Source organism: Microtus pennsylvanicus, chromosome 3 (assembly GCF_037038515.1).
Source record: "Microtus pennsylvanicus isolate mMicPen1 chromosome 3, mMicPen1.hap1, whole genome shotgun sequence".
Lineage (NCBI taxonomy): Eukaryota > Metazoa > Chordata > Mammalia > Rodentia > Cricetidae > Microtus > Microtus pennsylvanicus.
The window spans coordinates 98,838,617-98,865,018 of NC_134581.1; the positions used below are offsets into that span (position 1 = coordinate 98,838,617).

General features: G+C 49.0%; 1 protein-coding gene across 6 annotated transcripts in view; it reads right to left on the bottom strand.

Annotated features, from left to right (window-relative positions):
• Slc44a2 (solute carrier family 44 member 2 (CTL2 blood group)) overlaps window positions 1-20,592 on the bottom strand; it is a 33,096-nt gene extending 12,504 nt beyond the window's left edge. For 3 of the 6 annotated variants that reach the window (XM_075966644.1, XM_075966642.1, XM_075966641.1), the window contains exons 1-10: window positions 20,468-20,592; window positions 6,269-6,317; window positions 1,989-2,062; window positions 1,778-1,862; window positions 1,490-1,574; window positions 1,271-1,381; window positions 1,106-1,166; window positions 911-1,034; window positions 737-820; window positions 537-649 (exon numbers count right to left, since the gene is read on the bottom strand). In XM_075966644.1, coding sequence (XP_075822759.1) covers window positions 537-649; window positions 737-820; window positions 911-1,034; window positions 1,106-1,166; window positions 1,271-1,381; window positions 1,490-1,574; window positions 1,778-1,862; window positions 1,989-2,062; window positions 6,269-6,317; window positions 20,468-20,498 — 817 coding nt within the window. In that variant the 5' untranslated portion in view covers window positions 20,499-20,592. Of the gene's footprint in view, window positions 1-536; window positions 650-736; window positions 821-910; window positions 1,035-1,105; window positions 1,167-1,270; window positions 1,382-1,489; window positions 1,575-1,777; window positions 1,863-1,988; window positions 2,063-6,268; window positions 6,318-6,807; window positions 6,985-20,467 lie in introns of those variants that run through there. The other 3 variants (XM_075966646.1, XM_075966643.1, XM_075966640.1) reach the window with 3 other exon arrangements.
• Window positions 20,593-26,402: the final 5,810 nt, after the last annotated feature.

Consider the following 26,402-nt stretch of genomic DNA (forward strand, 5'->3'; position numbering starts at 1 on the left):
ACCACAGGACACAAGCCTATTTGCTAGCCTAAGCAGATATCTTCATTACTGTCTTTTGTTGTTGACTGCAATATCAAACTGAGACCTGGTTCTCCAAGTTCAGAGGAACTGTGGTAGGGGCCTTGCGTGTGCTAGCATTGTAACAATGAGCCAGGATGCCAGCCTCTCACTGGAGGATTCTCTGCAGGTGTTCTACTACTAAGATAAGCCCTCAGCCCCTCACTGGGGGACTTTAGGCAGGGGGTCTACCCACTGTGCCTCACACCAGCCCCTCACTGGAGGGAAAGAGGCAGCGCCTGAGAAAACAAGCCTAGCCTCAGCTAGTTAGATCTCATCTATCGCCTCTTGATGGGCTCTGGCTGCTTCAAAGCCTCTACAACAGTAGTGTGAACAGCTTCACAAACATGCCAGTTAAGCAGTGGAAAACATCTGAAGGCTTCAGATGACACTTTTGATGAGATGTCACCAGGGCAAATGACATTGGCATGTTGCAGACCTTAAGCAGGGAAGAACCTAGGGGGAAGGGGAAGACGCACCATAGCCAAGTACCAGGATCACCATGACAATCATCACCCAGACCATAATGCCTGCCAGGAACCGTAGCAGGATGATGAACAGGAGACTCAGCACCATGGCAATGACCAAACCTCTGGGGATAAGACAGGAGCATGAGTGACACTGTCCTTAGGCTCACAGATGTAGTAGCCAGGGGACAGCCACCTTCCTTCCAACTCACATTACAATCCAGTACCAGGATACAGTGTAATCTTCAAATATCTGCATGGCCAGCTGCCGAGCCTCTAGAACCATGTTGGCCTTCCTATGGGCGGAAGAGATTCAGATCATACCCAGAGAAGGAAAGCTCCAGTCCCACCCACCCTGGGAAAATAACAGAGGACTGCCTTCTCACTTGGCGCCCTCCACTAGCTCCGTGATGTTCTTCCTGGTGCCATTTCCGTCCTCATAGGTTGTCTCGTTGCCCACCATGAGGACCCCTTTGTTGGCGTGGATGGCCGGGAAGCACCGCTGGGCCACTGTGGGACCATAGAGACTATCAGATGAGCCCTTACAGATTCGCTGATCCTGTGGGATCCCCAATACTCACAAGGTTTGCTGGGGGTGATAACCGCTGGACAGTCCCCATCGCGGAGCACCTCAGCCAGCCCCTGCAGAGAGAGTGGGAAGAAGTGAATCCCTGAGCAGGGCGACTTCCCATTCCCCTCCCGTCTTCCCCTCCCTGGGCAGGTGCTGAAGGGGTCTTTCTGCTCACTTTATTGTCCTGGAAGCCAGGCACGCAGAACTGCTTGTAATAGTCAAAGTCTGGGGAGGTGCGTGCTTTCAGAAAGGTGAGATAGCGATCCGGGCACTGCTTCACACAGATCTGGGGGGTGGAATGAAGGGGGTGTGGAATCAGGACACGGGGACCCCACAACAGAGGTACCCCGATGTTTGTGAGGAGAGCGCTGTGGGAAGAGGTGGAACATGTTACCTGAGGGGTGGGACACTGAAATTCCAGCAGGACCAGGGGGCTGGCACACTTGACGATGTTGAAGTAAAACAAGAAGGGCTTGTTCCTGGGGTTGGAGGGGGTGAATGGAGTTGGTCAAGACTTCTCACCTACTGGGCCCAGAGAGGGCTCAGAGGGTGACGGCACCTGACACCAACTTTGCCAACATGAGTTCCATCTCTGGGAACCACATGATGGAAGGAAAGTACAAATTCTCGGCCCTCCACATGGGGGTGTAGTTTAGTGCACGCACACAAATAATAAACTCACGCATTTTTTGTTCCCTTCTGCCCACAGAACTCGCCCCGGCTATCAGTAGGGTAGATCACCTTCCGAGGGTCTCCATGGGTCCAGGCTGTGGAGAGACCCAGGGACATTGAGGCTCTGTCACTTCATAGCCACAGTACCACCCTGTGCCCCAGAGCCTGTGCCGGCCCCTCCCCCCCGGAGAAACCCAAGTCCTCTCCCTTCCGGAGCTCACCTATGATGCCCACAGCCACATAGCCCACGATGGCCAGGAAGAGCAGCACACAGCAAATGACATCTGTGCAGCCCCTGGGGAGCAGAGCAGCATCAGTGCACGTGACCTTAGACACACCCCTTTTTATGAGAAATCTGAAATATGGGCTAAGAAGTATGTGCCTTTTTTTTTTTCTTTTTTGAAAAGGGGTCTCAACGGGCGGTGATAGTGCATGCCTTTAATCCCAGCACTCGGGAGGCAGAGGCAGAGGCAGAGGCAGAGGCAGGCGGTTCTCTGAGTTCGAGGCCAGCCTGGTCTACAGAGAGAGTTCCAGGACAGCCAAGGCTACACAGAGAAACCCTGTCTCAAAAAAACAAAACAAAACAAAACAAAAACCAAAAAGAAAAAAGAAAAGGGGCTCACCATGTAGCCTGGCTGGCCTAAAACTTGTTATGTAGACCAGACTGGCCTCAAACTCACAGAGCTCCACCTATCTCTGCCTCCTGAGTGCTGCTGGCCTACATGCATTTAAAAAATTTTTACTTTTACTTATGTTTATGGGTGTCTTACCTGCATAGTATGTCTGTGAACCATGTATGCGCCTAGTACCCATGGACTCCAGAAGAGGGCGTCAGGTCCCCTGAATGTCATGTAGTGTTGGGAATTGAATCTTGAGTCCTCTGAAAGAGCAACCAGTGCTCTCAAAGGCTGAGCCATCAAGTCATTGCATTGTAACGCTTTTACATTTCCTGATTGTGTGTGTGTGTGCACGAGTGTGTGTGTGTGTGTGTGCACGAGTGTGTGTGTGTGTGTGTGTGTGTGTGTGTGTGTGTGTGTGCAGGAGGACAACTTTGGGAGCTGGTTCTCTCTTTCTACCATGTGGGTGCCAGGGACAGATCATCAGGTTTGGGGGTAGGCAGCTGTTTTTAGCCATTCCTCCAAGACTTATTTTTACTTTATGTGTAAGAGTGCTTGCTTGCATGCATGGGTGTGCATCACGTGTGTGCCTCGTGTAAAGGCCAGAAGAATGTACTAGACAGATCCCCAGAAACTATGTGGGTGCCTGGAACAAATCTTGGTCATCTAGAATTGGAACAAATGTTCTTAACTACTGAGCTGTCTCTCTGGCCCTACATTTTTTGTGTGTACGTCTATGTACCTGTGCACAGGCAGAAGCCAGAACCGTGCACTGGAGTTACAGGTTATCTGTGAGATACCTGGCTTGCTATGTGGGAGCTGAGACCCAAACTCCAGTTCTTATCATTGGACAAGTGCTCTTAACTGCTGAGCCATCTCTCCAGTCATCCAATGGCCACACTTCTTAATCCATCACACTTTAAAAAGAAATTCATGGCCGGGCGATGGTGGCGCACGCCTTTAATCCCAGCACTCGGGAGGCAGAGGCAGGCGGATCTCTGTGAGTTCGAGACCAGCCTGGTCTACAGACCTAGTTCCAGGACAGGCTCCAAAGCCACAGAGAAACCCTGTCTCGAAAAACCAAAAAAAAAAAAAAAAAAAAAAAGAAATTCATCCAGCTGAGTGTGGTGGCACCAACCTCTAACCCCAGCACTTGGAAGACAGAGGGAGGCAGATCTCTGTGAGTTCAAGGCTAGTTTGGTCTAGTGTGAGTTCCAGGACAGTCAGGAACTACACTGAGAAACCCTGTCTCCAAAACCCAACTCACCCAAAAAAGGAAAACAAAACAAACAAAAAGTACTGTTACCCTTCCAGGGGATGCAGGCTCAATTCTCAGCATCTATATGGTGGTTCACAACCATCGGTAACTCTAGTTCCAGGGGATCTAATGTCTTTTTCTGGTCTCAGTGGACAGCAGGCATGCATATGATATATATACATACAAGCAGGCAAGCACACATATAAAAATCAATAAAACAAACCCATTTAAAATTTTGAGAAAGAATCTCTGAAAGTCACCCGGGCAGGCCTGGAACTAACTTTCTTTCTTTCGCTTTTTTCTTTCCTTTCTTTCTTTCTTTCTTTCTTTCTTTCTTTCTTTCTTTCCCCCCCACCCTCTCTCTCTCTCTCTCTCTCTCTCTCTCTCTCTCTCTCTCTCTCTCTCTCTCTTTCTCTCTCTCCTTCTTTCTTTCTTGTAATAGTCATTAGCCAGATAGTGGTGGCACACATCTTTAATCCCAGCACTCGGGAGGCAAAGACCTGTGGATCTCTCTGAGTTAGAGGCCAGCCTAGTCTACAGAGCTAGTTCCAGAGCAGCTAGAACTGTTTACAGAAAAACCCTGTCTTGAAAAACAAAACAAAAAGGAAAAGGAAATGAAATAATAACCACGAATAAAAAGAGAGTGGCTAAAGAGCTAGCTCGAGGTTCAAGAGTGCTGGGTTTGTTTCCCAGCACCGACCTGGAGACTCCCAGTCCCAGGGGATCCAATCCCTTATTCTGGCCTCCTTGGATACCAAGCAGGCACACAAACCAGACATAAATGCAGGCAAAACAACCATATAGTTCCAGGAGATCTGAACCCTCTTTCAACACATACACACATGCAGACAAAACATTCATACACAAAAAATTAAATCTAAAGTAATTTTAAGTAAAAGTTGGGCATAGCAGTACATGCTTTTAACCCAGAACTCTGACAGGGTTTCACTGTGTAGCCCTAGCTGTCCTGGAAATCACTCTGCAGACCAGGCTCAGGACTCTTTTTTTTTTTTTTTTTTTGGTTTTTTTGAGACAGGGTTTCTCTGTGGCTTTGGAGCCTGTCCTGGAACTAGTTCTGTAGACCAGGCTGGTCTCGAACTCACAGAGACACAGAGATCCGCCTGCCTCTGCCTCCCGAGTGCTGGGATTAAAGGCGTGCGCCACCATCGCCCGGCTGGACTCTCTTTTTTAAATAATACTTGTATTAATAATTTGAGAATTCCATGCAATATATTATGAATGTATTAATCTCCTCCCCAAGCCTTCAACTTCTGATCCTCTTGCCTCCCAAGTAGGTGGAATCACAGGACTGCGAAGCCACATCCAGCTCAAATAAATGTTATGTGTAGAAGGCTCATGCAGAGACAGGTAGATGGATGGATGGATCTCTGTGAGTTCAAGGCTAGCCTAGTCTACATAGAGGGTTCCATAACAGCCAGGGCTACAAAGACCCTGTCTCAAAAACAAAACTACAAAACTAAACAAACAAAAAGTAGGAGTGAAAATGTCACCCACTGGTAGAGCCACTGTTTAGTACTGAGGCAGAGAGGGAGAGAAGCCAGAGTGATGGCCCAGCAGGACAACTGTTTTGGATCCTTGGGACTCCATGATAGGAGAAAGCCAACTCCTGCAAGTTGTTCTCTGACCTCCACACTGCACAGTGACAAATACATACCACAGCCATACACACCAGCATACACACCCATACACACCAGCATACACACCCATACACGTCAGCATACACACCCATACACACCAGCATACACACACATACACACCCAACATACACACCCAGCATACACACCAGCAAACACACACACACGCCAGCATACACACCCATACACACCCATACACACCAGCATACACACCCATACACGCCAGCATACACATACATACACACCCAGCATACACACCAGCAAACACACACACACGCCAGCATACACACCCATACACGCCAGCATACACACCCATACACACCAGCATACACACCCATACACACCCAACATACACACCCAGCACACACACCAGCGCACACACCCATACACGCCAGCATACACACCCATACACGCCAGCATACACACACATACACACCCAACATACACACCCAGCATACACACCAGCAAACACACACATACACACCAGCAAACACACCCATACACACCAGCATACACACACATACACACCCCACATACACACCCAGCATACACACCAGCAAACACACACATACACACCAGCAAACACACACATACACACCAGCAAACACACACATACACACCAGCATGCACATACACACCAACATACACACACATACACACCAGCATACACATACACACCAGCGTACACACACACATACATACCAGAATACACACACATACATACCAGCATACATACACATAAATACATGTAAATTAAATTTTAAAAAAAGGATCCATGTAAGGGCAGAGGCATAATATATGCCTAAGGTTTGTGCGGCTCAATTCCATTCTCAGCTCCAATGGGAGGAGTCTAGAACATTAAGGAAACCAGCTCTTGAATCACATCGCAATGGTTTATCCTGCTTTGCTGGAGAACAGAGACACATTCTCCCATCCTTTCCCCTCTCCCCCAGGAAGGCAGGGCCTCCTACCTGTTGTAAATGGGTCCTTTGAAGGTGGGGTCATATTTCTGAGGCGTCCCTGAAAGTCAACAAGATTAAACAAGGGTGGATGAGAAGTTGAAACAGCCAAGGAAGCTGGGGGACCCAGGCTCCCCAAACCATAAGGAGTATTGAGCTGTACCTGCATCCTACCTCCAGGGGACTACACCCAAGGTCATCAGAGACTACAGCAGGGACTAGAGTCCCTGGGAGTGACCAGCTGACTGATCAGCTTGCTGTGGCCCAAGGAAAATGCCTGGAAGGGTTTACAAGGACCAGAGCAAAGAACGCAAAGTTCACTGTGTAGAGGTGCAGGTGCTCTAGGGATGGGTGTCGGCCTGGTACTAGGTAGGAGAGTGGAACGGCGTCTGAGGCAGCTGTGGGAGCTAGCAGAGACGGTAAGGGGGACCGGGAGGTGGGCGGACTACGTAAGATTCAAGTGCAATTACTCCCCCTCCCTTTTGCAACCTTCCCTGACAGTCCAAGGTCCCCGCTGGTGTCCCTGGGGTGCACTAGGAGGGCTCGCATACCATGCTTCCCGTAGTAATGCTGCGAATCCTTCCCCATCACTGCAGTGCGGCCCCGACGGCACCCAGGCGGTCCGTGCCCTCCTGGACACAGCCGCCACCGGCAGCAGCTCCTCCAGAGTAGCAAGCGGGACGGCCCAAACCGGTCAGACAGGCCCCAGCCAAATAACCAAGGGAGGGAGGGAGGGACCGACGTAGGGGGCCGGGCCGGGCGGGGCTGCAGTTGCTCCCGCCACTCACTGGAAGGCCGGATTTAGCTCTCCCAGCCCCCCACCTTCACCCAGCATCCATCCAGGAGCCTGAGGTGGCTCCGCCGGGCTCTGGCCTCACCCTCCATCCACCCACCTTCCACCGACCCACGCAACAATGCATCCAGGAATACTTCTCAACTCTAAAAGATCACCCGACTGCTCTACCATGCAAGATGGAAACTGAGGCACAGGGAGGAAAGAAAGCAGGCAGACATCTGGGCGGTGGTGGCGCTCCGCCTTTAATCCCAGGACTCCGGAGACAGAGGCAGGTGAATCTCTAAGTCAGCCTGGTCTACAGACGAGTTCCAGAACAGCCAAGGCTACACAGAGAAACCCTTTCTCAAAAAACAAAACAACAGAAAAACAAGCAACCAAAAATAAATTATTTGGGCTAAAACTCAAATACATGAATGAAATTGGGGGGGGGCTATTGGTGCTTTTTTTTTTTTAGAGAGAGTCTTTTGTAGTTTAGGCAGGCATACAACTCACTGTCCAGCCAATTTGCTGTTTTTGTAGAGAACCTGGGTTCAATTTCCAGCACCCATGTGGCAACACACAACTGTGTGTAACTCCAGTTCCTGGGGTTCTGATGCCCTCCCATAGACATACATCCAGGCAAAGCACCAATGCACATAAAATAAAAATAAATAAAGATTTTTTAAAAATCAAGTTCAAGACCAGTCTGGGATTCACAATAGCAGCAGAAAAATGCCAATCCTGGCCTTGAGGATAGGGCACAGAAAGCCAGGGTAGCAGCTGGCACTAGGGCTTAAGGAGCACTGTCAGGTGTTCAATCAAGGTGGGGATCAAGGGCAGGTGTCAGCATGGGGCACAGCTGGGATCACGATCTACAGCGGGCAAGGAGGTATACAGTGTGCATTTCCATATATCCACCAGGAGGCAAACTGAAGAAGGGGGGTAGCCAGGTGGTGGTGGCGCATGCCTTTAATCCCAGCACTTGAGAAGCAGAGGCAGGTGGATCTCGGTGAATTTGAGGCCAGCCTGGTCTACAAGAGCTAGTTCTAGGACAGCCAGGGGCTACATAAAGAAACCCTGTCTCAAAAAGAAAAAGAAGCAGGATATACAGTTGGTGTGATATGTATACCATCATAGGCATATATATCTATGCACACACAGACACATATATATATAAAATACGAGGGTATCCAACATACATGGTGAAAATCCCAAGTCCCTGTTTGTACCCTCATCACTACCTCACACACCCAAAACAACCACCAAAACCAAACCACACTGAGGTGTGGCTCAGTGATAGAGCTGCTACCTAGAATCCACCCTCCTCAGCCAGGGGCTGGGTCTTGGCTCAGGGGTAGAGTACCTGCCTAGAATTGTCTAGTGAGGGGCCAGGGCGTGGCTCAGTGATAGAGCTACAACCTAGAACCTTCCTGCCCCGCCCTGTGAGGGGCAGGGGTGTGGCTCAGGAGTAGAGCCTAGCGTGTAAGGCGTGAGTTCTAGCTGAACACCCTCACACAAAAACTATTAATACCTGCAGTTGCCACCACAAAGTCTAGCACACCCAGCTGGGCTCCGCTTTCTAATCAGCTGTCCCTAGAGAAAGCCAGTTCCCTTGCTCTGGCTCACTGCAGGGAGGCCAGCCTTGCCTGACCCCAAAGCCACAGGCATCAGCAAACAGGCGGGGCTAAAAGCTCCAAGCCTTGGCCTAGGCTGACCAGAACTCCCAAAGAAACCCGTGTTTCTCGAAAGCCCCACAGCCCTCACATCATTGGCCCTCACGAAGGCCCTCACCCAGATTTGGCAGTGGACAGAGTAGATTGGTCCTGGGCAACAAGTTGCTTCTGTTCCGAGCTGGACAGTGCCTTGAGGACAGTCAAACAAAGTCTTCAACCACCACGTCCTCAAATGGCTCCCTCAGGCAGGCTCACACGACCCCAGCCACACTCACGGAGGCCTCAAGGTCATCTCATACCTGCCAAGGTCATTTGCAAGCGGGTCTCCCGGCCTGACTTAGCAGGGTGACACTGCTCCTTTTGTGCTGGGCTTTGACCTGAGCCCAAAGGCGGCCTGCTTTAGACCAGTTCCTTTAATTGAAGCAGAGGGCTGAGGGGGCTGATTTCTGTAAAGCCCTAGTCTCAGTCCCAGGCCACCTCTTTCCCCCAACGCTGGGCTTGGTGGCTGGTCTACAAGTGTCACCCCAGCACTTGAGAGACTGAGGCAGAACTTCCTTGAGTGGCAGCCACCCTGAGTATGTAGCTAAATCCTGGCTAAAAAATTTAAATACTTGGGGCTTGGAGAGATGGCTCAGTGGCTGAAGGCACTTGCTGTTCTTTTTTTTTTTTTACTTCTTTTTTTTCAAGATTTATTTATTTATTATGTATACAACATTCTACCTCCACGTATGCCCGCAAGCCAGAGGAGGGCGCCAGATCTCATTACAGATGGTTGTGAGCCACCATGTGGTTGCTGGGAACTGAACTCAGGACCTTTGGAAGAGCAGCCTGTGCTCTTAACCACTGAGCCATCTCTCCAGCCCGGCACTTGCTGTTCTTGCAAAAGACTAGAGTTCAGTTCCCAGCACCCACATAACAGCTCTTCCTGAAGTCCAGTTCTTGGAGCTGAGACTCCTCCACTTCCTACCGCTAAGGTACCAGGTACATGATGAACATATATACATGGAGGTACTCATGCATACACATACATAAAAGTAAATACATATTTTTAAGCATGTTAAAACCTTGAGTAGGGCTGGAGAGATGGCTCAGAGGTTAAGAGCACTGGCTGCTCTTCCAGAGGTCCTGAGTTCAATTCCCAGCAACCACATCTATGAGCTCACAACCATCTATGAGCCCTGGTGCCCTCTTCTGGTGATCAGGCATACATGCAGATAGAACATTGTATACATAATAAAGAATTTCTTTAAAAAAAAAAAAAAAAAAAAAAAAAAAAAAAAAAACCTTGAGTAGCCGGGCGGTGGTGGCGCACGCCTTTAATCCCAGCACTCGGGAGGCAGAGGCAGGCAGATCTCTGTGAGTTCGAGGCCAGCCTGGTCTACAAGAGCTAGTTCCAGGACAGGAACCAAAAAGCTACGGAGAAACCCTGTCTCGAAAAAATCCAAAAAAAAAAAAAAAAAAAAACCTTGAGTAGGCCACTGTGGCATGCACTTTTTCTCCCAGCACTCTGGAGACATGCTAAGTGGATCTCTGTGACTTCCAGGCCAACCTGCTCTACAGAGCAAGTCCCAAGTCAGTGTTACACAGTGAGACACTGTCAAAAAACAGAAACCAAGCCAAGAATTTAAAGCTGGCCTGGTGTCACACATGTGTGACCCAGCATTAAGAAGGTGCCCTCTCTACACTCTGTGAGTTCAAGGCCAACACAGCTGAGACTACAGGCCACACAGTGAAACCCTGTCTCTAAAAACTGAGAGAGAGAGAAAAAAAAAAGAAGGTGCCCTTAGGAAACCTTAGGAAGACCAGAGATCACATAGGAAACTGAGGGTGAACTGGAGATCACATAGGAAACTGAGGGTCTACAGATAAAGCAAAAATGTTTAAGTCAGTATGCTTGATATGTAAGTGGAAAAAATAACCCTGACTCAGAGGCAGAAAATTCCACAGGAACTAATCATGCGAATATATAAAACCTCAAACTATTAGAAGCATGAAAAGCTACAAGAAACTGTGTCTCTGATAGGAAGGCTGGTACCGCAAGTGGGAGACAAGATAAGGGAATATTAGATGTTTTCAGGGTCAACTGGGGTAACCCACCCCTGCCAGGGCTCCTAAGCTGTCCACCCCAAATAGGTTTGATGGGCAAGTGGGAGCCACCAAGGGGGACTCAGCAAGAACATAAGACCTGTCTAGGGAGGAGAGCTTATGGGAGTCTATACTGTCCAGCAGCTGACAGCTCTATCTCAGAGATGGAACGTGGGTTAACCTTTAGACAGAATTTAAAACGCAGAGGAGGTGAAGTGGATCAGAAGAAGAGGCACTGTCGCCAATATTGAAGGCAAAGAACTGACTCCTGCAGGATCCTCTGGCCTCTGCGTGCCTGCTATGAAGTGAGCTGACTGCCTGCAGCCCACACACACAATAAAGAAACGCAACTTTAAAAAGGGCAGCAGCTGTAAGAGCTAACAGTTTCTCATCAAGAGGTTGATCTAATGCTTGCAGGATGGGAAAGGGCTGGGTCTTTGCAACCACAATGCCAGATAATATGAACAGAAAGTAGAGTGAGTGAGAGAGAGAGAGAGAGAGAGAGAGGAGGAAGTTGCTAAAGCACCTGCCGAGGAGGCGTGAAGTCCTGCTCCCAGGGCTGAATAAATAGGGTGTACAAGCAGGAGCTGCTCAGCCCCTGGGAAATAGAGGTAGAAGAGTCGGAAGCTCAAGGTCACTGACTGGGGCCACAGCTAAACGGGTAAAAGCACTTGATGCGCAACAGTGGGGATCCAAGATAGAATTCTAAGAATCCATTTAAGCACTCAGCTGGGTGTGGTGGTGCACGCCTTTATTTCCAGTACTTAGGAGGTAGAGGCAGGCGGACTCCTGAAACCCTTTGGCAGGACACACACACACACACACACACACACATACACATACAGACACACACACACACACAGAGACAGACACACCCACCAGACTGGAAGGACTGAGGCATTGTGTGTAGCAGCCTCCTCTGCTATGCGTAGATAGAAAACATTCTATCCTGTAGGAAAGCTCCTTAAAAAGGGAGGTAAACAAAAACAAAATAGCTTCAAAAACTCAGGGAGAACAGCCCCTCCCTTCCAGAACAAACAATAAAGGAGTGTTGTGGAGAGGAGGAAAGCTACAAACACTCTGATAAAAAGAGCTGCCTGGAAGAGGTTTAGACAACCCAGGCACCTGGGAAGGACGCTCTCCAACCTGAGCAGCTGCCTGCCGGCTGTGCGGTGTGCTCCAGGTTCCCAGCTGTGTGAGCTGCCACTCGTGCTGGGGTGGGCCTTGGTGATGCAGCTGGTTAGTCATTTCTGCTGCTGTTAAGTAACTCCTCACCCATATTCCTGTAAGTAATCCCCAGTTAAACTCATCGGTTCACCAAGTTGGTCTTTGGTGGTCTCTGTACTTTGGCCTGTTGTGGGCTCCCTGTCTGGGATTAAAGGTGTGCGCCACCATGCCCGGCAAGATACAATTTTTTCAAAAGCTGCCTGAACTATGTGAGACCTTGTCACAGTAGAACAGGGGACTGGAGACACGATTCAGTAGTTAAGAGCTCATACTGCTCACACAGACAGCTGACTTCTGGTAACTCCAGCTCCAGGGGATTAAACACTTCTGGCCTCTGGAGCTCCCTGCTCACTAGCTCTAGCTCACGCAGTCACCGGTTCACTTCCTCTCCCTCCCTCTGTTCCCCCCCCCTCTTCTCTTCTCTCTCTCTCTCTCTCTCTCTCTCTCTCACACTCTCTCTCTCTCTCTCTCTCTCTCTCTCTCTCTCTCTCTCTCACACACACACACACACACACACACACACACACACACACACACACGGTGAGCAGTGAAAAACAATGAAACTAGAAAAGGCTAATGCGTGACCCCACTTGACAGGAAGGTAAACTGAGGCTAGTGACCACCAGAGATTGGATTAACAGAAAAGCCCTCTCATGTCTCATCTGGCAATTGTCTGGGAGCTCTGGCCTGTAGAGGTTTAAATGCAGTCTGCCATCTCTGCAGCTCTAGCCCCCCTGGGAGGTATTAAGACAAAGACTAGGGCCTTTGAGAGGTGACTAGGGAAAGGGAGGTGTGCCTCTGGATTGAGCCCTGGTGGCTTTAAAATAAGAGCCAGGTGTGGAGACACAGTACTGTCTGTCATCCTTGCTGCTGAGGAGACTGAGGAGGGAGGGTGACAAAGACAAGTACAGAATGAGCGCAAGGCCACCCCTAATACAGTCATCACTCACTCTCTTACCACACAGTGGACGCCATGTGACCACCTCAAGCCCTGCTGTTTTACCCTCCCCTTGTGACAGACCTGAACTGTGATCCAAAATAAACCATTTCTCTTTGTACACCCCCCCAAAAAAGGTCAGCCTTGTCACTTAGTGAGAGCCTGTCTCAAAACACACACACACACACACACACACACACACACACACACAGAGAGAGAGAGAATGATTCAGCAGTAGAATCCTTTTCTAGAATCCTCCAGTGAGGGGCTGGGGATGCAGCTCCACGGCAGAGCCCCGGCCAGGTATCCCTGTGTCTAATTGTATGTCAACGCCACACAGCCAGAGTCATCTAAGAGGGAGCCCCAACTGAGAAAATGCCTTGTGATGGCTGTTCTTGGCTATCAACTTGACTATATCTGGATCTAAAACCAGAAAAAAGAGGGCACAGCTGTGAGGAATATTTTCTTAATTTGAAGTAGGAAGATCCACTTCTAATCTAGACCTTTAATCCAGATCTAATCTGGGCCATGCCTTCTACCGGAAGCCTATAAAAGGACATGGAAGAAGGAAGGTTTTGTTCTTCGACTGCTTGTTCTTGCCATGCTAGCAAGTCTATTCCTTCACAGGCATTGGAGCCCATTCTTCTGGATTCCAGAGTATGCTGAAAACCAGCTGAGACGTCCAGCCTCCTGGACTGAGCAACTTCTGGATTCTGGGACTTTCCATTCATAGGCAGCCATTGTTGGATTAGCTGGACCACAGCCTGTAAACCATTCCGATAAACCCCTTTCTGTACATATGGAGAGATTCATATAAGTTCTGTTACTCTAGACTCTTGAGTCTAGAGAATCCTAATACAGTGTCCATAAGATCTGGCTGTAAGGCATTTTCTTAATTAGTGATTGATGGGGAAGGCCCAGCTCATTGTGGGTGGGGACACCCCTAGGCTGGTGGTCCTGGATTTTATAAGAAAGCAGACTGAGCAAGCAATGAGGAGCAAGCCAGTAAGCAGCATCTCTCCATGGCCTCTGTATCAGCTCCTGCCTCCAGGTTCCTCTATTTTGAGTTCCTTCCTTCAGTGATTTCCTGGAGTTAGCTTCCTTCAGTAGACTGAGATTCAGGGTATGTAAACCAAATATACCCTTTCCTCCCCAAGGTGCTTTTGGTCACAGTGTTTATCACAGCAGCAGTAACCCTGACAAGCCCTCAGTGAGACATGGGGGTATGATTCAGAGGTGAAACTCCTGAGTAGACGCCCTCAGTGAGGGGCTAAGGTATAGCTCTAAGGAAGAGCATTTGCTTCCCATGGCAGTGGCCCTGGGTTCCAACCGAGCATAGCAAGAACTAAAACACAACACACATGTGTGGGCTCACTGACTCTCGGATTTCTTCTAGCAAGAAAACCACCAGATAAAGCCTGGTGACCATGAATCAAATAGGAAGTTAAATCTCGTTTTGTGTAACTTACCTAGTCTTCTCCATGAGGTTAAGAGCAAAAGAAATCAGACCAAGACTCAGGGAGAGAGAGGCAAGGGTGGTGGGGGAAAGGGGGTAGCTGGATTGTGAAAACAGTGGGGGCAGGTCCTGCCAAGCCAGGCATGAGGGCTCATCGAAGGTTTGGGAGATAAGGGAACTCAGACAGGCAGTCTGTCATAATGCTTTTGCCAGGACATCAAGTGACACCCAGCCCCCACAACTTCCAAACACTGGCTAAGTCAAGGGCTCCAGTGTCCAAGGCCTCGCCTACACAGTTCCTGCCTTCCCAGACGTCTGGGCCTGGCCTAAAGAATGGACATCTCAGCCACTGAGACAAGTCCTTCTGACAAGGATTTGGGGGCAGTGCCCATGCAGTGAAGGTATAGAGACAAAAGATGGAGAAAGGGCCAGGTGGCCAACGATCCCAGCACTCAAGTTACGGAGGCAGGAGAATGGTGAAATCGAGGCCAACTGAGGCTGCAGAGTGAATTCTAGACCAGCTTGAGCTTATATCAAAAAAATTAATAATTAATTAAAAACTGGGTTAGTGGTACACACTTTTAATCCCAGCACTCAGGGAGTAGAGACAGTCAGATCTCTGTAAGTTCGAGGCCAACCTGGTTACATTTTGAGCACCAGGGTATCCAGGGTTAAGTAGAGAGAACCTGTCTCAGAAAATGAATGAATGAGCCAGTGGTGGTGGCGCATGCCTTTAATTCCAGCACTCAGGAGACAGAGGCTGGAGGATCTCTGTGAGTTCAAGGCCAGCCTGGTCTACAGTGCAAGTTCCAGGACAGGCTCCAAAGCTATAGAGAAACCCTGTTTCATAAAACCAAAAAACAAAACAAGAAAATGAATGAATGAATAAATAAATAAGTATAATAAAAGCTACAGGTGTCATGGGTGGAGCCAGGCTTCACTGGCTTTGCATGCCTGAGAAACCTGGGTCCTTTCTCTGCACCACATCAACTGAGCAGGGTCCCCCAAGCCAGCAGAAGGCGAAGGGCAGTGGCTAGGAGTTCAAAGTCAGTCCTGGCTCAATAGAGAGCTTGAGGGCAGCCTGAGCTGCGAGGGGTCCCGTCCCAAACACACATGGACACTTCCACTCAGAATTAAACAACAAGAAAAAAAAAACAGAAAAGCAACTGTCCTTACTCTCATTCCAGATGCTGTCTACAGGACACAGACCCTGCACATCTCTAACCCTCTGTCTCCTAAGCGCCTTGATTTTGGTGCTGGGATGAACCAAAGGAATGTCACCCACACCTCTAGTCTCGTCTTCCACACCATTCCCTCTGGGCAAATTCACAGGGTACAAAGCTGCGCATTGTTCTGCCCCAGCAAAGCAGGGCTAATCTCATCCTTGGAGAAGGCTACAAAGTATGTATTTAAACAATCTTTTGTTGTTGCCTAGTTTATTTGTTGGCCGAGGTTGTCCCCCTTCCCTGTGTCCGTGTCCTGCCCCCACTCCCCACAGGCAGAGTTTCTCTCTTATAGTCCAGGCTGGTCTTGAACTCCCAGGGATCCGCCTGCCTCTGCCTCCCAAATGCTGAGATTAAAGGTTAACCACATGCGCCATCACGGTCTGGCCCAAAACTTTTAAATTAGACCTATTCATTTTATTTTATACGAGTGTCTGCCTGTATGTATTACGTCTGAGCACAGTGCACATGCTTGGTGTCTGCGGAGGTTAGAAGAGAGGACCAGGTCCCCTGGTTGATGATAGCTGAGTCACCACAGGGGTGTTGGGGAAGGAAGGGTCCTCTGCAAGAGCAGCCAGTGATCTTACACTGTGTATCTTCAGTCAGCTACACTGTATTTCACTGAGAGCTGGTCCTCTTGTAGAGAACCCTTCCCCAGCACCACAGAGTGGCTCACAACCATCCAGGACTACAGTTCTAGAAGACCCAACACCCTCTTCTGACGTCTTTGGGCACTAAGCCTCCACATGGTACAGACACACATGCAGGCAAAATACCCATCACATAAAATAAAAAACCATGACTAAAGAGATACAGGTGTGGGGGACTCCCAAAGAAACGACTGTGGGTAAAACCCTGGCCATAAGGACCTGAGTGCAGCCAATGATGACCTTGAGTTCTAATCTTCCCGCCCCCACCTCCTGAGAGCTGGGACACCCACTTGCCTGGTTTATCAGATACCAGGTAGAGAACACGGGAATCCATGTGTGCCTGGCGAGCACTGTGCCAACAGCTACAAACTCAGCCGAAGAAGTCTCCTCTTTAGCCAACCTTCACTATGTGCTTCCCTGCTCTGGGTTCTAGAATCTTCTCTTGCTCATGCCAGGCCCTGAGCCATTTCCCTTTCCTGTGGAGCTGCTACCTCCTTCCAGAATCATGTTATCTGCTGGGAAAGGCACTTCCTGCCCTGCCCAGTCCTGCCTCACTCTTCCCAGACACAGGTTTGCCTGTCCATTAGTTCAAAGAAAAGCTATGTCCTCCACACCACCACACCAGCCCCAGGGTCACCTGAAAACAGGGCCTTCCCAGATATCCCTGAAAACAGTAGTCCGAGCTGGGCAATCGTGGCGGATGCCTTTAATCCCAGCACTTGAGAGGCAGAGGCAGGCAGATCTCTGTGAATCTGAGGCCAGCCTGGTCTACAAAGCAAGTTCCTGAACAGCCAGGATTCTTATACAGAGAATCACTGTCTTGAATAAACAGCAACAGCCGGGCGGTGGTACATACACTTTTAATCCCAGCACTTGGGAGCAGAGGCAGGCGGTTCTCTGGGAGTTCGAGGCCAGCCTGGTCTATAAGAGCTAGTTCTGGGACAGGCACCAAAGCTACAGAGAAACCTTGTCTCAAAAAAAAGAAAGAAAGGAAGGAAGGAAGGAAGGAAGGAAGGAAGGAAGGAAGGAAGGAAGGAAGGAAGGAAACAACAATAAATTAGAAAACGCTAGCCTGGCTAGGCATGGTAGCACATGCCTGTCATCTCTGCACTTAGGAGGTGGAGCAAGATGATAAATTGAAGGGTGTTCTTGGCTAGGTAGTGAGTCCAGCCTGCACTACATGTGATCCACAAGCCTTATACGTAATGATGCAGGCTCAGAAGGGCCATCCAGTCACCTAGAGTTACAGAGCACGTAAAGATCAGAACCTTTAACAGGCAGTGGTGGCACACGCCTTTAACCCAGCTCTCGGGAGGCAGAGGCAGGTGGATCTCTGAGAGAGATCTGATCTACAAAATTAGTTCCAGGACAAAGAGGGCTACATAGAGAAACCCTGTCTCAAACAGACAAAAACGAAACAAAAATCAGAGCTTTGATTTAAAGCTGGGTCTATCTGAAGCCACTCCTGTTGGGCACAGTGACGAATGGGAAGCCAAATGGCGTAGGATTAGCCATTATGTCCAAGGGAAAGCTGACATTGAGCCCAACTGATAGCGTGCTTATCCAGCATACAGGAAACCCTGGGTTCCTTCCTTAGCACTGAATAACTTGGGTGTGGTGGTGCACATCTATAATCCCAAGATTTGAAAGTTGAAGGTAAGAGGATCAGCCTTTTGGTTACACCGTGAATTTAGAGAGAAAGCTTAAACTATTTTGCAGGAATGTTATGGGGATGTCTAAATAGTCCAGGTTTTTCATTTTGGTGAAATAGGCTAAGTTTCAGGCAAAACAAGATCCTGCCTAAAGTAAGGCTTGGTGGCCTGAAATCTCAGCTACTCGTAAAGGCTGCAGCATAAAGAGAAGACCAAGTTTAAGGCATCTGAGTTACACAGCAAGACCTATCTCAGAGATTTGTATGCTTGAGGCTCTTGGTTCATTCAATCTTCAGTATCCATAAGGAAGAAAGGAAGGGAGAAGGGAAAGAGCGGGGAGGGAAGGAGGGAAGAAGGAAGGAGGGAGGGAGGGAGAGAGGGAAGAAGAAAGGAGGGAGGGAGGGAGGGAAGGAGGGAAGAAGGAAGGAGGGAAGGACGGAGGAAGAAAGAAAGAAGAGAAAAATTCCACTGTCAACTAAGATGGCTCTGGCTGCAGAAGCCAGGTAGGGCCTCTTTCACAGGTTCCCCGAGTCTTGTAGGGGAAAATATTAAGCAAGCTTGTGGTTTGTTTTCTGTTCCTTCTGCCTGAAACACACTTGTCTCGCTCAATCCATCTCACCCGGCTTTCACTCTCCAACCTTCATCTCTTAAAATAGACCCTAGTGGCTCTTCCGTGCTCTACAACCATAACAACTTACAATTACATGTTAGTTCTCTTGTCCACCCTCACACGGTCTAGGGTTTCTCTGCTTGGTGGACTGCTGTGTGTCCCCAGGCAGACCATTGCCTGCGAAAGGTCTGATAAATTCTTGGGGGTCTGAAATTGGGGGTGTTTGGCTGAGCATCCGAATGACGTCTAGGCCCAACCACTTGCTGAACATGCTTGAGGCCTTGGGTTTTGGCAACACACCCACAAAACCTTGAGCGTCCATTCCCAGCCTGAGCATGGCATTGCCTTGAGTTCCAGTCTGCTTGCAGAGCTTGCTCCAGGCCTTGGGTTCCACCACCACCCACCCCTCAGTGCTTTCTGAGCACACGAGACTCCATTTGGGTTCCAGTTCTTGCTAAACACAAAAGAGCTGGCAGCTTTCAATCCCATGGCTTACTGACCAGGAGTGAGGCCCTGAGTTCCATCCTGTACAGAGCTTCCCTCTGCACCCACACACCCACCCCCACACAGTCTCACCCTTTAGCCAAATTCAAGCGTGGGCAAATCAAAGCCTTGTTTACTCTGCCCCATTCTTATTCCAAACAGACGTCAAGAAGACCAACTACACATACCCTCAGACGCGACACCCAAGCATACTCACACTCTCAGACTGAGATTCCCACACCAGAGACAGACAACCACACCCAAGAGTTGCACAGCACGAGTGACCCCAGAGCCTGGGGCTTCAGACAGGGAGCCCCTCTGGTGGTCTGGGGCTGGCAACTCAAGTGCCCCCAGAAAGTCCCTGGGAGGCTAGGTCCTTTAGGCTGGGCAGGGTGGGTCGCAGCCTCTCCCATCTGCCCATTCATTTCTTTCTTTAGGGCACAGTACCAGGGAAACAAGAGGAGGCTCAGGGAGAGCCTACTTGCTTCTCTAGTTATTTTTGAACCGTTTCCGGCCCCCTCCCCACTACTCTAGAGTCTAGCAGTTTCCAGGAAGTTCCTGTCACACAAAGTGGAAGAACGGGGGGGGGGGGGGGGGGGGTAGAGCTCCTCTGCCATAGTCTCAACCATGTCACCACTTTTAAGGCTCGTGACAGATTTGGGCCCCCAGGGAACCCAAAATAGATAAGAGGAAGGAGGCTCAGAGTTCAACACCCAGTTCATGGGAACCCGGAGTCGGGTGGGGTGAGAAAGCCGCATCCTGGCCCCACCCCCAACTCCAAGTAGCTGAGGCTGCCCTCAGGCCTCACAGAGGGTAGGGTCCCAGTCTCCTGAACCCCCCGCAATAATCCTCTCAGGCAGGGAAAGTTTTTTAATTGCTCCTCGCTTGCCCTCATCAAAGGCACCCTTATTTCTGCCCTTCCCTGAACTGGTATGCGCCCAACCCCTGTGTACAGGTGCATCCAACCTTATCTTAGTTTCCCCACCAAAGCTTGGGACCGCTACTTGTGGGTGTAAATGGCAGAGATGCAGAGAACATTGGGCTTTTGAGGAGACAGGACATGTGGAGAGGTCGGGGCCCTGTTCCTGCCCAGACCCCAATCTATTACTGCCGCACGCCCCCTCCCCCGCCCACCATCTAATCCTCCCAGATAACGGGACCTCCAGGGGAGGAGCATGCGCCCTACTCCCCGGCCCATCGCTCAGGAGGAAGGGAGTAAGCTTGAGAATCCTAGGGAAGGGATACGGGCGACAACCTGGGCTGGGGACAAACGCTCCGGATTAACCAGCGCAGGATGCAGAGGCCTGAGGGCGCGGACAGAAGGGCCTTCGTCCTGGCTGCAGCCACGAGTGTTTTAAGGCTCTCAGATGTTGTCCTTCTTCAAAACCCCCCTCCTTCCCAAGTCACACAGGCGACCTCCAGGCCGGAGGCAATTCCTACCATAGACTCCGTCCTTCCTATCGTCCTCCATGGCGGTAACCGCAGGGGAGCCGAGTCGGAAGCCAGCGCGACCCCAACCCAGGCCGGCGGGAGGCAACGCGCGCTGCAGGCCCCGCCCTACCCTGGCTGACCCCGCCCCCAGCGCGCACACCAATGGGAGCCCAGCGCCTGAGGGGCGTGGCCAGGACCGGGAGTTGGGGGGCGGCCACCTTCCAATTTCCAGTGACTCTCGCGGCTCACTCTTCTCGGTGAACCACACCTAGTAGGTTGCAGCTGCTCGTCAGTGGTTCTTATTTGTTTGTATGTTTTTGTTTTTCGAGACGGGGTTTCTCCACGTGGCCCTGGCTGTCTGGAACGCGCTCTGTAGATCAGGCTGGCCTCGAATTCAGAGATCCTCCTGCTTCTGCCTTCTGAGTGCTAAGGATTAAAGCCATGAGTCATTACGGCCCAGCAACTCATTCTTTTTCCCGGGTATTGATCTCTGACTGTGAGCTAGAGAAAAGAGAAAAAATTGTCAGGTGTCCATTCATGAGATTGTCAAAAACTTGGGAGTTTGAACACAGGTCAAAAGGGAATAAAAACTGAGGAGCGGTTAATTCTGTGGCAGCCAGGACCGGTGGTTCACTTTAATCCTTAATCCCAGCACTGGGGAAGCAGAAACAGGAGGCTCTCTTTTAGTTCTGGGCCAACTAGATAGGACTATATACATAGTGAGACCTCGGGGAGAGGGGTGCTGGCAAAATGGTTTCGTGGCTAAGAGCACTACCTGCTCTTCCTAAAGACCTGAGTTCAACTCCAGCTCCAGAGAATCTGATGCCTTCTTTTAGCGTCTACAAGCACTTTACTCACATATGTGCACACACATACACATAGATATATAAAAACAAAAGGAAGAAAATAGTCAAGCGGTAGAAAGATGAAACTCCAACCACGTTCATCCTGGAGTAGTCTCACTGATGAAGTCATGAGAGAAGTCACGGAAAGTAAAGGATCCAAAGGGTGTCAGTGCCAATGCTGATTCTATAAGAACTATGGGAAACACATGCATGCACAGACACATAGACAAGTAAAAAGTAAGTCATTAGTAAAGATTTTTAGATTTTTTTTATTTTTATTCATTTATTTATTGGTTTTTTTCGAGACAGGGTAGCTCTGAAGCCTGTCCTGGAACTAGCTCTGTAGATCAGGCTGGCCTCTAATTATTTTTATGTTATGGGTATGAGCGACTACATGTATGTATACACTCCAAGTGCATGCATGCAGTGACCTCCCTCAGAGGCCAGAAGAGGGGGATGGATCCCCAGGAACTGGAGTTAACCCAGTTGTGAACCACCATGTGAATGCTGGGAATTGAGCTCAGGTCCTCTACAAAAACAGCAAATGTTTTTAATTTCTGAGCTATCTCTCTGTCTTAGGGTTACTGTTGCAGTGATTGAGACACCATGACAGAAGACCAAAGGCAACTTGAGGAGGACAGGGTTTATTTCACTCACAGTTCCGTACAACAGCTCATCGTCAAAAGCAGTGAGGGCAGGAACCCGGAAGCAGGAGCTGATGCAGAGGCCATAGACGGGTGCTGCTTACTGCTTGCTCCCCATGGCTTGCTCAGCCTGCCTTCTTTTTTTTTTTTTAAATATTTATTTATTATGAATACAATATTCTGTTTGTACGTATGCTAGCAGACCAGAAGAGGGCACCAGGCCCCATTACAGATGGTTGTGAGCCACCTTGTGGTTGCTGGGAATTGAACTCAGGACCTCCAAAAGAGCAGTCCATGCTCTTAACCTCTGAGCCATCTCTCCAGCCCCCTCAGCCTGCCTTCTTATAGAACCCAGGACCACCAGCCCAGGGATGGTACCACCCAGCATAGGCTGAGCCCTCCCCCATCAATCACTAATTAAGAAAACTCCATACAGGTTTACCTACAGCCCGGTCTAATGGAGACATTTTCTAAATTGAGGTTCGCTCCTCTCTGATGATTCTAGCTTGTTGTTGTTAAAACTAAGTCTCACTACAGTCCTGGCTGTCCTGGAACTTGCTATGTAGTCCAGAATAGGAGAGATCCTCCTGCCTCTGTCGCCAAGTGCTGGGACTAAAGGTATATGTCTGACCTTAAAAGGCTATTTCGTAAAGAAGAGAATGCTGAGCACACTGTCACCTCAGCACCCTAGCACTCGGGAGTCAGGCGGGGGATCAGAATTTGAGGACATCTTCAGCTACAGAGCAAATCTAAAGCCAATATGGGCAACAGGCTGCCTCAGAGTGCAAAAGGAGAAGAGATCTAGGCACGGTGGCACACTCAGGAGGCCCAGGTAGGAGGATCAAAGCTGGCCTGTTTTACATAGTGAGTTCTTTTCTCTGTTTGTCTTTCTTTCTTTCTTTCTTTCTTTCCTTCTTTCTTTCTTGCGATCTGTGTACGTGTGTGTGTGTACGTGTGTGTACGTGTGTGTACGTGTGTGTGTGTGTGTCTGTGTATGTATATACGCACATATGCTGGGCGGTGGCCAAGCACACCTTTGTTTGTTTGTTTGTTTTGGGATTTTGAGACGGGATTTCTCTGTAGCTTTGGAGCCTGTCCTGGAACTAGTTCTTATGGACCAGGCTGGCCTTGAACTCAGAGAGATCTGCCTGCCTCTGCCTCCTAGCACCTGAGAGAGGCAGAGGCTAGTAGTTCTCTGTAAGTTCAAGGCCAGCCTGGTCTACAGAGTGAGTTCCAGGATAGGCTCCAAAGCTACACTGAGAAACTGTCTCGAAAAACAAAACAAAAAAACTAAGGTGGAGGAGCTAGAGAAATGGCTCAGCTGTTAAGACCATTGACTGCTCTTGCAGAGGACCTAGGTTCAGTTTCCAGTACCTATGGCAGCTCACAACCATCTATACTCCAGTTCCAGGGCATCTGACACCCTCTTCTGACCTCCGTGGGTGCCAGACGTGCGTGTGGTGCACTCACAAAGGAACAAACAAACAAACAAGTAAAAAAAAAAACCAATACTGTCTGACTGTGAGGCCATTTTTTAAAAAAATTATCGCCAGGTGTAGTGTCACACAGGTACCAGCCCAACAATCAGGAGGCGGAAGAAGGAGGAGCAGTAGTTCAAGGCCAGCCTCAGCTACACAGAGAGCTGAAGGCCAGCCTGGGGTATATGAGACCCTGTCTCAATAAACAAAAGCAATTTTCTTTGGGCAGTGAAATGTTTAAAACACTGACAGACACCATCTAAAATAAAGAAGTGTTAAAATGCTGAATGGGAGAAGACATCTCTTCCATGACATTCAAGAATAAGGTGGGGTATCCAGGTGGCAGGAAACCGAACATGATTGTGGGGACTTGACTTCTGCCCCTTTTAGTACATATCGCTTTTAAGAAAGGAAAGCCGAGACCAGCAAGATAGCTCAGCATTTGCCACAAAGTTAACATCTCTAAGACCCACAGGGTGAAAGGAGAAAGGAAACTTCTGCAGGTTTTCATCTGACTACCACACATGCCAGTGACACAGACAAGTTTTTAAAAATGTAAAAGTGCCGGGCAGCAGCAGAGCAAGTCTTTAATCCCTCCACTCAGGAGTGCCAGGCGGAGCATGCCTTTAATCCCTCTACTCAGGAGTTGGAGGCAGAAGCAGGTAGATTTCTGAGTTCAAGGCCAGCCTGGTCTACACACAGAGTTTCAGAACAGCCAGGGCTGTGCAGAGAAACCTTGTCTTGGGAACAAACAAACAAACGGGAAAAAAAAAACAACCAAAAAATAAAAGAAATAGTTAAGCCGGGTGATGATGGTAGCGCACGCCTTTAATCCCAGCACTCGGGAGGCAGAGGCAGGCGGATCTCTGTGTCTCTGTGAGTTCGAAACTAGTCTACAGAGCTAGTTCCAGGACAGGCTCCAAAGCCACAGAGAAACCCTGTCTCGAAAAAAACCAAAAAAAAAAAATAGTTAAAATGGAAAATGCTTAAAATAGAGAAAGGGAAGAGGGTGTGACTTTGTGGTAGCGCACTTGCCTAGCAAGTGAGGCTCAGGACCTCCATCCCCAGCCACTGCAGAGAAAGAAAGTGAGAAAAACAGGGAGGGAGGAAACTGTAAGAGTCTGTTAGTTTAGTCTGGCTCTTCGTGGACCATGGGAGGAAGCAAAGAGCTGGGCACAGTGTACAAATAGATCAGAACTTCCAGCTTCAGGAAAGCCTGGGCTACATGAAAACATCTCGGAAACTTAAATAAGGGTTAGAGAGACGGCTCCACTTAGCACTCACTCTTGCAGAGAGCACTTCAGATCCTTACACCCATGCTGGACAACTCACAACCACCTGTAACTCCAGATCCAGTGGATCTCATGTTCTCTTCTTCTGGACTCTGAGGGCACTGAACTCAAAGGAACAAATACAAATACAGATAAAATTATAATAAAACAAATATTATGAGGCTAATTAAATAAGGAGCTGGAGAAATGACTCAGAAACTAAGAGTATATACTACTCAGCAGTGTGTGTGTGTGTGTGTGTGTGTGTGTGTGTGTGTAGATTACCATGGCCAGCAGAGCAATGTTCTTTTCTTTAATTAATTAATTAGTTCAAGACAGGGTTTCTCGGGCTGGAGAGATGGCTCAGTGGTTAAGAGCATTGCCTGCTCTTCCAAAGGTCCTGAGTTCAATTCCCAGCAACCACATGGTGGCTCACAACCATCTGTAATGAGGTCTGGTGCCCTCTTCTGGCCTGCAGGCATACACACAGAATAATGTATACATAAGAAATAAATAAATAAATATTTAAAAAAAAAAAAAGACAGGGTTTCTCTGTGTAGCTTTGAAGTCTGTCCTGGAACTTGCTCTGTAGACCAGAAATCCGCCTGCCTCTGCCTCCCAGGTGCTGGGATTAAAGGAGTGCGCCACCTCCGCCTGGCTAAAGATAGGTATCATAGATTGACAAGCTCTTGATAAGGGTCTGGGGGAGGATCGAGGGTGGTGCTGGCCAGGCCACACAGTTATCACCGTGGTTACCAGGCTATAAACCATGCCTACTCCCAGCACTCTGGGCAGATAACAGGGTAAGCATCTTTTCCTTTGCAGGAACAACTCCCCGTGTTTAACATTCCAGGTTCCCCTACTGCTCATCTGGAAGCACAAAGACTTCTATGCCTCCTAGGCTCCCCCCCACTTTTTTTAATTTTTAAAGAGATAATTGTGGCTGTAATAGAGACCAAGGTTTAATGCATCGAAAGAGGGCATTGGATCCTGGAACTGAAATCACAGACTGTTGTGAGCCAACATGTGAGTGCTGGGAATTGAACCTAGGTCCTTTGGAAGAGCTTTAACTTCTGAACCAAGCCTCTCGTCACAACAGTTGTTTTTTGTTTGTTTGGTTGGTTTTGTTTTTTTGTTTTGTATTTTTTTGTTTGTTTTTCGAGACAGGGTTTCCCTGTGGATTTGGAGCCCGTCTTGGAACTAGCTCCTGTAGACCAGGCTGGCCTTGAACTCACAGAGATCCTCCTGCCTCTGCCTCCCAAAGTGCTGGGATTAAAGGTGTGTGGACCACTGCTTGGCAAGGTACAAATTTTTATATGAAGTCTCTTTTTGTTTTCATTTATTTTACATACCAACCACAGTTTCCCCTTTCTCCTCTCCTCCTGTTCCTGTCCTGTGTGAAATCTTTATATCAACTTTCCAGTATGAAGAAAGAACTCAGAGAGGTTAGGCAATTTCCCCACTGCCACACAGTGAGCATGGGGAGGAACAAGGCCTTAAATCCCAGGAAGCAGGACTATGAAGCCCATATCCTCTCCAAAATTGTACAGCAGATTCCTGGGCATATTTTTGTCAAATTATATATTTAGTCCTTTGGTCCCATATAGCATTGGGGGTGGCGGGGGATGAGGAGAAAGTGAGTTTGGTAAGACATGACATGTGGGCATACATTTGTATGGAAATAGCGTGAACGAATGACAGTTTTC